Source organism: Punica granatum, chromosome 3, assembly GCF_007655135.1.
Source record: "Punica granatum isolate Tunisia-2019 chromosome 3, ASM765513v2, whole genome shotgun sequence".
Taxonomy (NCBI): domain Eukaryota; kingdom Viridiplantae; phylum Streptophyta; class Magnoliopsida; order Myrtales; family Lythraceae; genus Punica; species Punica granatum.
Genome location: NC_045129.1, coordinates 38,339,599 through 38,355,593, shown reverse-complemented (window position 1 = coordinate 38,355,593; position 15,995 = coordinate 38,339,599). Strand labels below are relative to the sequence as shown.

General features: G+C 37.8%; 2 protein-coding genes across 3 annotated transcripts; one reads left to right on the top strand and one right to left on the bottom strand.

Moving 5' to 3' along the window:
- The first annotated feature begins 719 nt into the window (after nt 1-719).
- Nucleotides 720-3,230, top strand: LOC116201984 (probable LRR receptor-like serine/threonine-protein kinase PAM74). Of its 2 annotated transcripts, XR_004155968.1 has the most exons (5): nt 720-852; nt 956-2,476; nt 2,560-2,629; nt 2,735-2,806; nt 2,904-3,230. XR_004155968.1 is itself a non-coding variant. In XM_031533481.1 (2 exons), the coding sequence occupies exon 2, from the start codon at nt 965-967 to the stop codon at nt 1,502-1,504; it is 540 nt and encodes a 179-aa protein (XP_031389341.1). In that variant the 5' UTR covers nt 720-852; nt 956-964; the 3' UTR covers nt 1,505-2,703. The 2 variants fall into 2 exon arrangements, 1 of the variants encoding a protein (XP_031389341.1); XM_031533481.1 differs by lacking the exons at nt 2,735-2,806; nt 2,904-3,230 and having other exon boundaries at nt 956-2,703.
- Nucleotides 3,231-3,354: 124 nt separating this feature from the next.
- LOC116201983 ((-)-germacrene D synthase-like) lies at nt 3,355-6,518 on the bottom strand. Its single transcript, XM_031533480.1, has 8 exons — nt 6,249-6,518; nt 6,033-6,167; nt 5,412-5,694; nt 4,889-5,246; nt 4,567-4,785; nt 4,331-4,469; nt 3,887-4,135; nt 3,355-3,788 (listed from the first exon to the last, which is right to left on the bottom strand). The coding sequence occupies exons 1-8, from the start codon at nt 6,417-6,419 to the stop codon at nt 3,495-3,497; spliced, it is 1,848 nt and encodes a 615-aa protein (XP_031389340.1). The 5' UTR covers nt 6,420-6,518; the 3' UTR covers nt 3,355-3,494.
- Between the last annotated feature and the right edge of the window lie 9,477 nt (nt 6,519-15,995).

Below are 15,995 nucleotides of genomic sequence, written 5' to 3'. Positions count from 1 at the left end.
TATATATATATATATATATTTGCTTTGAAGGTAATTCATCACAATGAAAAGATTCAAGTGCTTGTCGGGTTTTGAGTCGGATTATTTTTAGTTTTCCTTCTGATCGTTGTTTTCATTTGTCTCGCTTTGCTGAAGGACAAGTTGAAACAGACGAATCATATGATGGTGTTCCTCACAGACAGTTGACGTTGTAAGTGCCGAGTACAACTTGAACATCACAGTTGATTTCAATCCTGCGATCTAAAAGTCTGTGAACTGTACTAGTTCGAATAAATTGCACTTATTAGAGAGTGTTACAATATCCAGAGTAATATGGACTACGGAGCAGCATAGGACTAGCTGACAGGAGGAGAGGATGACGTGATTGGGCTCCTCAAAAACTAGCAAGCAAACTTATTTGAATTCACGATGAACATCAACCTTAGAAATTATAAACTTATGAAGGGCATCAATAACATATGATGATGTATCTTGAGAAAGTTGGACAGTATTCTATCAGTTTCATTGTAAACAATGCTTGGAAGGCCCAAAGCATGAAAATAAATATTTTATTTTTCCAATAGGAAGGCATGAAAATAATTTGATATTGAGAAAAAAGCGAAAGCATGCTTATTTTATGGCAACTCGAATGACCTTGGAACTGACAAAAGCAAAGCTGCATGCGAACTCTTTGCTGGAAAAGCAACATCAAATAAAGATTAATTTTTGCTGATCTCTGCTCTTTCTCTACCTCCTGATGTCGGTATAAATGGATCTTCATCTCATGACCAATGGAAATGAAACAAGGGATTGAAATGAGGATTCTAATGTCGCTAGTTCTGGTTTTCTTACCTCTCAAAGCCATATCTCAAGGTAATTCAGATCCTCTTTCTGATAATAATGATAAGCCTGTGGGCTACATTTCAAGTGTTAGTTGGATAGGATTAATGTTATATGGGTTTGTTTTAATTTCCAGATATTCAGAATGGATTCGAATAGACTGTGGTCCGGCACGAGCTACCGTGACAGTGAGGAAAGTTTCTGGTGGGAAGACGAGAATTTCATCCGGGCTGGCGAAAACAAGCTGCTATCTAACAGCGGCAACAACAACCTAACTGTGGCAGAGCAACTGAACTCACTCCGTGTCTTCACAGAGCAGAATAAGAACTGTTACATTTTACCTGTGATAACAAACAAGAGAAACTTCATCAAAGCCGGGTTTCATTATGGGAAACATGATGGACTCTCCCAGCCGCCAATGTTCTATCTCGAGTTCAATGGGAAACAATGGGCAGCTGTCTCGACCTCAATTGTGGGGCCGCAGCATGAAGAGCTGATCTATACGAGTCCTAGAGAAAGTATAAGTGTCAGCTTAGCCCGGACTCAGGATGGGCAGTATCCTTTTATATCAACGTTAGAGCTGTTGCCCTTACCCGATGGAATGTATGCAAATATGAGCAGTGATATGGCATGGCACACTCTTTACGGGTACATGTATGGTGCAACTGATTCGATTCTTGGGTAAGTCATCTTCAACATAGAAAATCTTAATGTGGGCTAATTTTTTCTCCATCAGCCAGGTACCCGCAGGACAAGGACAATTGGGGATGGCAACCAAGGAATGAGTCTGATTTTGGTGTGCTAAGCCTGACTGCATATTTCACTTTCATCATATCCACAAGCGTGGATTACCCACCAGATCCAGCATTGCTTCATGCAATTATGGCTCCATCAGCAGAATTTGAGTTTCCGCTCTATTTCCAAGGTTCACATGGACTTTCGCTATACTTTGAGCTGCACTTTGTGGAGCCAACTCCTGTACATAATCTGCGATTGTTCGACTTTTACATCTCAGATGTATACTTCTACACAGTCAGGCCACAGTACCGAAATTGCACCTCTTTCGGGATCCAATCCATAGATGATCCAGCTGTGTACCTGATCCCGAATAAATCTGACCTGCCACCAATTATTAACGCGATTGAGTTTTATGATTCAGTGTATATCCAGGTATAGAGCTACATCACAAGATGACGTTGAGCAACCGCTGCAATACTATTCTAATCCTCGAGTGCGCATTCACAAACACCAGATACACATCAAGCACTTTCCTCTAACCATATGAAATCTAAAAGTCAGTTTGGTTCGAGAAATTATAATTTTGTGTTTTGGGATGATCCCTGTTCGGTGCTGTGGCTGGATCAAAAGCAATCATTGATGGGTTTGAGCAGCTGCAAGGATGGAGCGGGGCATGTCTTCCCTTGAACTCTAGCTGGCAGTGGCTGACTTGCAGTGAATTCTACCCGACTCCGAATGTGACTTCAATGTCAGTTAGCCCAATCTTGTCAACATATAACATTGCCTACCAGAACCACAACCTAAGTCATGAGACGTTTTCCTATAGGAACCTTTCCGAGACGTTTTCCTATAGAACCTGTCCGGGTGGTCTCCAAGGTCATCTCCTGGACTTCATCCAAATGCGAGCCCTCAAGACAATGTGAGTGATCAGTTTCCGAAAATCACATATCTCTGTTTTGATGTTATAGTAACAGTTTTCCCCTGACTTCTATGGTTTCATAGATCTCGGGAACAATAAGTTAAGCAGATCAAACCCTCATTTTCTCGGAAAGCTGCCAAATGTAAAGTTACTGTAAGTCATATAACCAGAGCAGATGCATTGTTTCCGTGAAAAAGAACATGCTGCCCCGATGTTTAATCTCCAAATTTTTCTATTTCATATCATTCCATTTTGCAGCATTCTCTAGAATAATAACTTCTCCGGCACCATACCAAGGTGTATAACCAAGAACAAGAAATTGAAACTTCTGTAAGTACTAAACAAGTTCATATCTAGGTTTTGATAATACCCATAACCATTTAGTAGTCTCTGTTCAACCTTATGTGTGTGTCTGAGCATTCTGCAGCATTGATGGAAACCATGTACATCGAGACAGGCGGCCTCTCATTGTTGGACTCACTGTCGGGCTAACTACCGCAGGACTTCTTCTCATTATCGGTGTTGCTTATTGTACCCCACTTAAGCACAAGATCAAATGGCCCTCTAGAAGCGCCCGTAGTTCCTCAGTTGAACTTGCCACAAACTGAGTTTTGTTTGTTTTCCATGGTATACATAATTTGATACTCTGCCATTTCTTTTGAAGAATGTTACATCAAGACAGACGGCCTCTGATTGTTGGAGTCACCGTCAGGCTGATTAGTGCAGGAGTTCTTCTGATTGTTGGGATTGCATATCTTACCCTGTTTAAGCACAGGATCAAATGGCCCTCTAGAAGGGTTCCAAGTTCTTCAATTAAACTTGTCACAAATTGATAAATAATGTTCGTGCCAAAATTGTGAAGTGCTTGTGCTAGAGAATTGGACAAAATAGGGAAAGTTGATGCTTCATTTTATTCAGTGAACAAAGAAAGTACACTGGGAATACATATGTCATTAATTGGACTCATAAGAAAGATTTTCATAGTCTTCGAGCCATGTCTCAACTTCAATCGTGATGCTCAAACTGGAACTGGATCAACGAGTAGAGAAGCTATAATATCCTTCAGCTTCGTCTGCGAATTTGTGAAGCAATCGCCATCCTTATACATTACATCGACCGCACGCGCATAGTTGACAATTCGCATGAGAACATGGGGTGGTACTTCAGTGAGATGGAGCCACCCTTCATTGATGTCCTTCCATGCATCTTCGACTTGTTTCTTGAGCTCGTTCTCTGCTTCTTGCTCCGTAACTCCATATTGCTTCATGCAGCATTCAACCGCAGATGCAACGTGTCCTCTCTCTTGCTCAAACTATGATAGATCACAACACATTCTGATTAATTAACTGTATAGCTAGCCAGCAGGTTCTTTCAAGCTAAAGGAGAATTTCTCAAGCAATGCGCTCATACCTTATGAGAAGCGATATCATCCATGAGCCGGCAGATTGCTGCTGATGCTCTCACTATATTTGGGTTACTGAGCAACCACTGGAAGGTATCCTCTGTGGTGATTTCTGGCATTCCGAGGAGTGATGCGACTATCAGCATTTGGTAGCCAAGTGTTACTACTGCAACTTCCATGTACTCCTCCACCGTGGGTATGTACTGTTTGTTGAACCATTTGGCTTCTTGAAAATACATTCGAACCATAATTTTCACCTGAGAAATAATCACACAACGATTGACGCACAAAAATGTGTCAACATAAGCTCAGTCAATTGATCAGCCATGTTCAACTATTTGTTCCTTTCCATTAGGATTAATCAAACTCCTCTAAACTTATACACATGAAAATGGGCGTTAGGTGCTTGTTGTGTTCAGTGAAAGAAACTAAGTCGATAGCGTTCGCTTTACCGCTTCTTTCATATAGTAGAGGTAGTATGATCTTCCTTCCTCAGCCAACGTATCTCCGAGTCCGGAGTACACATCAAGAAGTGCTGTATAACAGACTTGCATATAACCAGGAAGCTCATCTGCGGCATTAATGTCCCACCTGAAAAATATATATATTATTGATACACATCAAATGACACTAACTTTGAATATTACCTATTTGCAATTGACGATTTGGACAGATTATATAATCTAACCTCTCCACAGCTCTTGTAAAGAGTTCCAGCTCTTCGATTGTACCATAAGAGTCATATATGTCATCAACAGCCGTGATCATTGCCATCGCTTTCGTGACAAATTTCCTGGCAAGCGAGTACTCAGGCTCAAAATACACGCCTAAGTTCCACAAGTAGCATTCTGCGATCCTATCTCGCACAAAAGGTAGCTCCCTCTTGAAGTCCAAATCTTTCCACCACCTGATTGGGTGACGTTTGGGTCAGTCCAGCCATCTCAATAAGGCTTATCACCAATTAATTAACCGAGTTATTTTAGACTTAGAACCAACAGTTATAACCAAACCTTGCGATTTCGGCGACTTCCCTCTGGTGTAGTTTCTGGGTCAAGTTGAAGTCCAGCTTTGCCAAGCTCAAGAGGACTTCATTGTGGGAATCGATGCTTTGGTATGTCTCAATATATTGTCTCGCCTCCAGCCTCGGCATCTCTCGATGTATGCACTGCTTCAAGGCATGAGTTACTATGAGAGGCTTCTCTTCCATGGATTTGAGGTGGGTAAAGCAGAAACTAAGTGCTTCATCCAGAGTTTCTTCCCCTTGTTTGCTACAGTGACTCGCTTCATACAAACTTAGCAGCCCTCTCACGTCATTGACTAGCGATGCATCAAAATTTCCTTCGCGGCCCTTGAATTTGTCGAAGACACCTGTGGAGAGGATCAGATCAGACGTTATTATGTAAGTAGTTCATTCGCCATGGATGGCGATTGTGTCAGTAAATTAGAAGCATAAACCAATCCACCACTAAGTTGATTGGTGCATAGAACAACTTGAACTGACGAATTCATATATCAGATGGAGAGAAGACGTACTCGATGAAATCCAGATACCATGCTGTCGCAACAGTCGAAACTGGAGAGCTGTAGTGTGCAGATCATCTTCATCCTCGGTGGAGCCATTTCGACGGATGCTGGCATAAATGTCTTCAAGGAAATCCTTGATTTCTCTATCAAAGTGATAGGCAATTCCTAAACGTTGAATCTGATTGATCAGATTTAGTTTTTCAGCAGGCCTACTATAATCTTCGGAGACAAGCATCCTCTTCACTTCTGACTTCAGTTCCTGAATTTGCTCCACTGCTTTGTCATCATCAACCTTCAACAAGATATTATCTCAGACAACATAAGCAACCTTTTCTTTCATATATTTTAGTTGTATTGATAATTTAACTGAACTGGACAAGCCTCATGATCATTGAAACAGTAGTTAATTAACGTGTATGTATCTTAATTTACTAGTTGTTATCAAGAGCATGGCAAGGTGCAACCGCGCATTATTCATATATACTGTTCGCCCTATGGAAATACCATACGGTATCAATAGAAGGATGCATGCATATAGTTACACCACACATATCTAATCCAAATGAATACAATTGCCGAACAAAATCCCTGTGTATAGATTGGAACGGAGTTAGGTGATCGATTTTGTACCAGTGTTAGGTCTTGAGAAGCATAGTTGAGGAAATAATCGCCCCAAATGCTTGGATGAAAATCAGCCAAGTGGCGTGCAGATGCGTCGGTGGCTTCATCATCTCCAGAATTCCAGGTGTACTGAGCTACCAAGACCTGAAGAAGACACATGCAATTGCTTACGACTTTTTCCTTAAAGCACGAACAGAATGAAAGAAGGATGCATGAAGGTAGTACTCTTGTTGCCTTATGACCATGGGAGCTAGGAGGTGTAATATTTGAACATCGTTTTTTCATAGGGAACTTAGACACCGGTCCCCGGCCTGGGGGACCACATACTGAAGGGCTCCGGTGTCTCCCAACATTGTAAAATGGCAGCTGTGCATTCATCATAAAACTCGATGTCATCTTTCGACAGGTTTGGAAGAAATTCTTCTGGATCTGAGGAGTAATTAATGGTGCAGCTAAGAGGCTTGTAGAACTTTTGGAAAAGTTTGAGGACACAGATCGAATTGCTGATAGAAAATGATCCTCTATCGCAGCCTTTTATAGCTTTCACTTGGTACACCAACTTGATATTTTATTCCATGGAATGTTTTGCTATTTTATTTTACGATAAATTACATGAACTTTTAACATTATCTCAAATTTATCACTAGCTATTTTTTTAATAAAACACAAGAAATTTTTATTTTAGTTTTAAATATGATCATATAATTATTTTTTTTCTATCATTGTGGCGCTGTTAATTGTTCACGTGCCGATCCAACGTCAAGCTAGCTGGTGAAATTTCAAAATTAAGAAACTCAAATTTTATTTGATACTATGTACTGAGTAATAAAACCTTATTTTTAGAAAATTCAAATTATATTAAATTTTATAACTTATTCAATATTCTATAATCAATATTATATAAAATTAATACACTTTTTTCAATATTGTACAATTTTATCTTATTATTATTAGTAAAACTAAGCTTTATAATTATATAATGACAAAATGAATTTTTATTACTGGTTAGCCAATATATTAATATTAGCATGTCATTATATTTTCATAATGATAGTTTTAAATAGGCGTACATCTATCTATCTTACTATCCAGTCATATGATACAAAGTAGTAAATAAAAGGGTTAATAGCTTAAAAATTCAATTACTTTCATGAAATTCCCTAACCTACTATTTTTTTATTTTTCGCTGAAAAATCACAATATTTCCTTTGTCTCCCAAATCTTTAAATCCGTTAATTGGACCGTTAAAACTGCTGACATGATCGTTAACGGCACTGATGTGGCAGACGTTTGCTTACGTGGATGAATGTAAGTAGAATTTATGAGAATATATGTATATATATATATATATATATGTATGTATGTCAAGTAGAATTTAGGAGAATCATTAAAACTTTTAAAATTGTACATTTTTTTATAAGTATTGAAACTTTATTAGTAATTAAAAGTCAGTACGTACGCCGACCTATTTCCCTATTTACAGAAGACAAATCGCACGTTTTTATTAAGTATATTTTTTATGAACTATAATATGTCTGCTTTGCACGGACGAGCAGTGAATCCATATTATAATGTTCCCCATCGATGTCGTTGAAATGTAAGGTGTGGGACGCATTACTCAATGAGTGAAATTGTCTTCCCCAACTTGATTTATCCATAAAATAATTATTTTTAATCTTTTTGGGCCCTCTGTTTTGTGCGAGAAATTTTTTGGGCTTTAGTGGCTACAAAGGTTAAATGCTATTAATTACATGCTCAAACTAATACATACATACAATGAGAAAAACAAAGGTACATAGAGGTTGGATTGAGAAAAAAATCGACTTTATGAAAGCCTTTCACAAACTGGAATGGAACTTCATCGTCAAAATCTTTCAACAACTAGGATTCCACCCGACCTTCATATCTTGGATATATTAGTGCATCTCAACGTCTACCTTCTCCATCTTGCTAAACGGATCACCCCATAGCCACTTCTCATCATTTAGAGGCTTAAGACAGGGAGACCCTATTTCGCCTTACCTCTTTGTCATATCAATGGAAATCCTGTCTCGACTTCTCTACAGGGCTGAAACGAATGGTGACATCAAAGGAATTCAGATAAGTCGAGGGGGCCTACAGATCACCCACCTAATGTTTGCAGACGACCTCCTAATCCTGACAAAAGCAACGGAAGCGAACATCAGAGCCACAAAAGGCATCCTCGATAAATTTTGTGTTTGGTTGGGACAAGAAGTCAATTGTGCTAAATCAGGCCTATTCTTTTTCAAGAACACTGCAGCGGACACAAGAAGAACTGCGAAAACAATCGTAGGTATGAGGAAACTAAAAGAAGATGCAAAATACCTAGGACATTCTCTATTCATCAAAAAGAAGAAGAAATAATCATTCCAATTCCTCATAGACAAGATCAAAAACAAGTTAGCATCATGGAAAACAAATGCACTTTCTTGGGCGGGCAGAGCAACTTTGATCAACTTTGTCATCAATAGCACCCTGATCTGCACCATGTCACTATTCCGGTTACCAAAATCCACATTAAACAACATTAACAAGGTACAAAACGATTTTGGTGGGGTACTAGTAAAGAGGAGGGCAATTATTATGCGCCAAAGAGCTGAGACTCCATCTGCCAACCCAAAGCATTAGGTGGCCTAGGCTTCTGAAGAGCAAAAGATTCGAACAAGGCAATACTTTCTAAAACAGCATGGGCTCTGACAAAAACGAACAACAATCTTGCCGGCAGGGCTATTAAGGCTAAGTATGACAACTTTCTCAATACCTCTAACTGCGCTTCCTCCACACCAATTTGGAAAGGCCTCCAATGGTGTAAAGACACCATCCCGGATAGCACTTGTTTCTCCGTAGGAAATTGCACAACCATATCGGCGTGGCTTGATCCATGGATCCCTGGCATGAACGACCACAAGCCATCCCCCAAAACTAAAACAGTCCAAGACCCGAATCTAAAGGTACATGACCTAATGCTGCACCAACCAAAGAGATGGAACATCCTGCTACTTACAAGCCTCTTTGAGCAAGAAATCGTGTGGAACATCCCAAGGTCCATCTCGCCCAAGACGATCTAGAAGACTCAGCACAATGGACGCCAAACACATCAGGGAAGCACTCAGTCAAATCCTTCTATCTTACGGATCAACATCATAGATTCCAAAACCATAGTGGAATAATGTGGAAAGACATTTGGAATCTTAAAATTCATGAACGCCTTAAACTCCACCTATGGAGACTTGCGAGTGAAAGCCTCCCTTGATTTAGCGAAGAGAACACCCCTTGTCCCCTTTGCCAAGTCAGCTCCGATAATCGAGATCACCTCTACGGAGAGTGTATTTTTTATCGTGTTGCTTGGAGGGAATCACCTGGGAATTTCCAATCCAATTTTTTCCCAAACTCTAGTGCTAAGAATCTGATTAATTTTGTTGCTTGCCTCCTTCATCTCTCCTTCCGAACACTCATGATATGACCATATTTTCTCTATATGCAGTAATAACACTCTATCAACTGTGGTACTCACAAAATATTGCTTTGCATGTAGGTAAACCCGCAGATCTACATGAAACTATCAAAACAATCAAAAAGTCTTTCATGGAGCATAGCATGAGTGGACGGAGCAGAGACAAGGAGCAGAGAGAAGGAACTTCGTAGACACAACCCCTACAACTCTCTGTTTCCCAAATGCCCACTGGACCATATTGGAGCATTATCAGCACGGATGCAGCCTGGAACAACAATAGAGCATGTCTCTTGGGAATCATACAACATTCGAATAGCCCACTGATACTATCTTGGTTCCAGATCTCCAATGACGACAAGCCGCTCCAAGCAGAAGCCCGAGTTGCCCTCCTCGCCCTATCAATAGCTGTGGAAAGAGGAATGTTAAAGATTTGGCTACTAAGCGACGCTTTGATACTCATAGATGCCATTTGGCACCCATACAATTTGCCCTGGGAAATTAGATCCATAGTATCAGATATTATTACTAGCCTTAAAAACTTCTCGGAATGGTTCTGCTCATGGATCTCTAGGGATGACAATACCTTTGCCCATGACTAGAGTTAATTTGGCTCAATATCAAATTTTCATTATCTTTGTACTTTTAAAGGGTATCCAAACCTACATCCATCGGCCTTTGTAATTGCTAATTCTCATTAATGAAATAATTTATTCAGCAAAAAAAAATATATGTATATATAACTCGTCGAATGGGGGCTACACACTGAAACTAATGAAATTATTTAACTCCATAATATATTAATATGATAGCTAGACGGGTAGATTAAGGATCTTTTATGCTGGGTAATGGCAATTAACACATATCTTATGTTGTTAAGGAAATGAAATAATTCCCAGGATAGAGCTAGTCTATTTAGTAGATAGCACTACTCAATGCTGTGCCATCTGGAAATCAGGATTTTCCGGAGTATATATATAGTGTAAAAGTTAAGGTATTGACTTGATCTATCTAAAGAGGTAATGACGCCCGTTCAAAAGATAGCAACCAGCGCGATCACAGGTTAAACAATATTACATCCAGACCTAAGTGACATCAAAACTAATTAATTTATGATAGCACTGCAATATGGCTACGAGAACTCAACCATATGTTTAAGTGGTTAAAGAAGAGTTTTCATTCTGATTTCTCACTTCACTTCTGGAATAACTTTTACACTAGTTATGAGGATAAATAACTTTTATACGCCTACTGATAAGACTTCCATATCAGAGGAATAATTCAATGAATTATGAACTTTTTGGATAATTGTGGTGCTTTTTGTTTTCCCTAAAAAATCAATCAATGTCTATTGATTGTAAAAATGGATACAAAGGAAAATGTTTAAGAGAATACATTATAGAGACTGAAATACATGAGGTCTACCTAGATCACTGCAAATGAAGATAATATGTGACTAAAGCACATCAAATATACCTAGATACAATAATTTTAATATTTTGGATTTATTTGCATAATGTATTTTAAAAATTTTCAATTTCAAATGATAAGTATTGATTTTTAAATTTTATATTATTTGTAACAAAGTATGAATTTTAAATGAAATAAATATTTTATGACAACATATGATTATTCATAAAATATAATATATTTAAATTTTCTGGAAACCCTAAGTAAACCTAAAATAAATGCCTAAAATTTCGAGTTTTAAATATACTTTCCTAATTTTTGGGATTTTTTGAGGCTTTAGTTTTCAAATTTAAAAATTTTAATATATTATAATATGTTATACTTGTATAATATTATGAGAATTATTAACTGATTAATCAGTAAAGCATAAATAAGGTATATACTCATAGATTATGACTGATTTCACTATTAGAAAAAAACATAGTTACTAGAGGAGGTAATTACAGTTTATTGATGAATCTATAGTTTACTCAAATATTAATTTATATTAATTTATCCTTTTAAATATAATTTTTCATATCTTACTGGTAAAATTCAATTATCATTAATCACCACATTTATATCTAATATTATATTTTTTAAAGTTGATTATATATTGTGATTTTCAACAAAAAAAACCTTTATATTATATAATAAAATTGATGAAATCGCGTCTTATACGTGAACTTGCAATGCACGGGCTTCATGGCTAGCGTGTATATATATATATATATATATATATATATTTATATGAATGTAAACTAGAATCCAAGTGAATCATAGTTCTTTAAATCACGTTTTCTATGATTTAAAAAAACGCATCTTTTTACTCGTTAAAAAAATCGTTTTTTTAAATCGTAAAAGATGCATGTTATTATTACTTTTTTGATAAGTACATTTTAATTTGTTTAATATTATAGTGGAGTTAACTTTGTTCTAAATACAGAGAATGAGATGACTCGCATAAGAAAACGAGTCAGCTGAGCTAAGACATTGATAAGACATTGAAAACACGTGTCGGATCACGTTATTAACGAGTTTTATTGGTCAGTAAATAGATACTGGCCGCGGATGATGCGTCGAAGAAATAAGCAGCGAGGTCGACATTACAATAGTAACCCCTCGTTATTCTAAGAGAGATGTCATCCCAAAAACTTTTCGGATTTATTAATATAAAATATTGTTTCGATTTTTGTTGTGCTTACGGACTGAAATTTTTCAGGCTTTCTTGTTTCAACTTTTGTTGTACAATTTTATCTTCTTATTATTAGTAAAAATAAACTTTATAATTATATAATGACAAAATTAATTTTATTACTGGTTACTATTAAAACGTCATTATATTTTCATAATGATAGTTTTAAATAGTCGTATGACTATCCATCTTACTGTCCAGTCATGTGATACTTAATAATAAATAAAATAGTTAATAACCTAAAAATTCAATTACTTTCATGAAATTTCCTGATTTATTAATTATTTTGCCTGAAAATCACAATATTTTCTTCATCTTTTAGATCTATCAATCCATTAATTGAGCCTTTAAAATTATCGATGTGGCCGTTAACGGTGCTGATATGACATACGTTTGCGTACGTGGATGAATGCAAAGTAGAATTTGTGAGAATACATATATATATATATATATATATATATGCACACATACATATCTGAATGTCAAGTACAATATATGAGAACCATTAAAATTTTTAAAATTGTACTATTTTTTGTAAGTATTGAAACTTTGTTAGTAATTAAAAGTCAGTACGTTCGCCGACCTATTCCGCCATTTACAGAAGACAAATCGCACGTTTTTATTAAGTACATTTTTGTTCGTTGATCATTACAGCAGAGTTTGGCTAAAATATTGAAAACAAATGTGAGTGCAAACAATAATATGTGAGATGACGGTTTCAAACGAGTTTTAAGTGCCAACAATATAATATGTCCACTTTGCACGGATGAGCAGTGAATCCATATTATCATGTTCCCCATCGATATTGTTGAAAGGTAAGGTGTGGGACACATTACTCAATGTGTGAAATAATTATCCATAAAATAATTATTTTTATTCTTTTTGGGCTGATGGGCTGAAACTTTTTGGGCTTTCTGTTTTGTGCGAGAAATTTTTTGGGCTTTAGTGGCTACAAAGGTTAAATGCTATAAATTACATGCTCAAACTAATACATACACGCACACACACACACACACACACACACATATATATATATATATATAACTCAACGTATGGGTGCTACGTGCTGAAACTAATTAAATTATTTAACTCCATAATACATTAATACTTTTCGTATATATATATATGCAATACTTTATAGCACTTTTTTTTTATAATTCTTAAAATTATATAATTGCAACATGAAATTTATTACTTATTAAATGATATAATTCTTTATAATTATATAATGTCAAAATGAATTTTATTACTGGTTAGCCAATATATTACTACTAACGTGTCATTATATTTTCATAATGATAGTTTTGAATAGACGTACGTCTATCCATTTTACTGTCTAGTCATGTTATATATAGTACTAAATAAAAGCTTTAATAGCTTAAACAATATCAGGAAGATACACAGAGATTCTTTCTTGCTTCGATGCTGTTTATTGTTGTAATTTCGTCATCCAATAATTACAAGTAATATCTCTTGACTTCGTCTGCGAATTCATGAAGCAGTCACCATACTTATACATTACATCGACCAAATAATGATTTCGTTGAGGAGAATACACTAAATACTGGAAAATGAACTTATTAACACAAACTATCCCAGTGTATTAATTTTATTAATACACTAAATAATGATTTTGTTCTCAAATGATTCGGTGTCCATCCCTTCAGGCCCCCAAGAGTTTTGCCGACAGAAATGGTCCTTAAATGTTCAATTTCATCGGACAAAATAGTCTAACCTCAAACCACTGTTATGGAAATGCTGACTCGCAACTGATGTTTCCCGACTCCGAACGTGCAACTTCAATGTATTTTATATCATTTCATGTTCCACCATTCTCTCGAATAATAATTTCTCATGCATGCACTATACCGAAGAGTATAACCAAGAATATTATGAGATACGCTATATATTGCAAATAAGTCGATAATATCTCGAGATATACCTCGTAACATATTTTGTTACTGTGACTCTCTAGATTAGGCATCTTTTGATATTTGTCTAGAATTAGTTTTTTATTTCCTCTTATACAGTAGGGAGGACTTCTATATCTTGTAATCTCTTGATCGTTAATTGACAGAACGTTGAATACCATTCTCAATCTTGACATGGTATCAGAGCAAGAAAACCACTGAGTCCGGAAATTTGTTTGAGACAGGATGACAAGGAATGAAGACAAATCTGCAGACACTGGGAAAGGGATGCAAACTTTAGCGATATACAAGATTGGAGCTTCGGATTCGACAGGTTTGCAAATCACTTCCTGTCTTCTTAATGGGGATAACTATCTAACATGGTCGAGAGCGATGAGAATTGCGCTCACGGCCAAAGGAAAATTGGGGTTCATGGAAGGTAGAGTCCCAAAGCCACCAGCAGAAGACCCAAATCTGGAGAGCTGGGAGATGTGCAACTCCCTCGTGTTGGCGTGGATTTTCAATAGGTTAGAGAAAGAACTTCAGCCGAGTGCTGCCTACGCCACTGAAGCGAAGACTTTTTGGGATGACCTCAAGGAAAGATATTCACAAGGGAATGAGATGAGGATTTATCAATTGAAGTCCGATATCGGTTCATACAGGCAGGAGGGGAAGACAATTCAGAAATATTACTCGGGCATCAAGACACTGTGGGATGAACTCGAAAATCATCTCGAATCACCAGGATGTTTGTGTGATGCAGTAGCCCAATATACAGCCCAGAGAGAAAAGGAGAAAACATACCAGTTTCTGATGGGGTTGGATGAACAATTCCGAGGCGTAGGGTCCGATATACTCAGGGCTGAACCATTGCTGTCGATGAGCAAGGTTTATCAGCTAGTTTCGGAAGAGGAGAAGCAACACACCGTGGCTCGTTCTAGGGATGCTGCACGCACTCCTAAAGGAGGAATTGAAATTGGGGCTTTCGTAGCTAGAAGTGGGAGCGAGAATAGGCAAGGGCAGAGGTGGACAGCGGAGGGGAAATCAATCTGCGACCACTGTGGTCGACCTGGGCATGTCAAGAGCTCTTGCTGGGCTCTCCATGGACAGCCTGCCGATGGAAACAACAGAGGGAAAGGGAAGAAATCGGGTGGTCAAGGGAAACAAACCTCTGGACAGTGGAGAGGATCGGGGCAATGGAATGGAGGACGGTCGGTTGTGGCCAATGTTGCACAGGAAGGTCCATCAGCGGCACTCGGCGGCGGCACGAACCAATTCTCGAGAGGAACCAGACAGTGGACTGGAGGAAACCCTAATTCAGGTTGGGCTGGAGGAAATTTTAATTCGGGCTGGGCCGGAGGAAACCCCCATTCGGGCCTATCTAATGCTGTCCATGAAGGGAGGATACCGAACAGTATGGGAAATTCACTCTCGGGCTTGTCCAACACACAGTTCGAGACTTTATTAAACATCATCGCAGCTCACGAAGGACGTAATGAACCACTTGTCAGTAATAATAATAATTTCATTTCTATTGAGGGGAGTGAATGGATAATTGATACTGGTGCCTTGAGGCATATGACGGGATGTGTGGAATGTTTGGATAATTTAAGATCGATTGATGATAAAATTCACATTTATATTCCTAATGGGAATTCTACTCGAGCAACGAGTACAGGGATCGTTCGACTTGGAGGATCATTTGTTTTGCAAGATGTCTTGTTTGTGCCAACATTTAACTGCAATTGGATCTCAGTTGGTCAACTCAGTAAGGACATGGATTATTTTGTGACTTTCTTACCTGAGCTATGCATTATACAGGACCGCGTATCGAAGAGGACGGTTGGACTGGGTGAGCTTCGAAGGGGGGTATACTACTTGGGATGGGTGGCATCTTCGATTATGGCATATCAGGCACTAGGAGTAGGCTCAGGAGACATTTGGCA

Bases quoted from the DNA above. Each gene is read 5' to 3' on its own strand.
- LOC116201984 (XM_031533481.1), top strand. From the start codon at position 965: ATGGATTCGAATAGACTGTGGTCCGGCACGAGCTACCGTGACAGTGAG.
- LOC116201983 (XM_031533480.1), bottom strand. From the start codon at position 6,419: ATGACATCGAGTTTTATGATGAATGCACAGCTGCCATTTTACAATGTT. The intron at 6,168-6,248 runs GTACTACCTTCA...TGTCTTCTTCAG, and splicing joins ATGGTCATAAGGCAACAAGA to GTCTTGGTAGCTCAGTACAC. The intron at 4,786-4,888 runs GTTTGGTTATAA...TCACCCAATCAG, and splicing joins GAAGTCGCCGAAATCGCAAG to GTGGTGGAAAGATTTGGACT.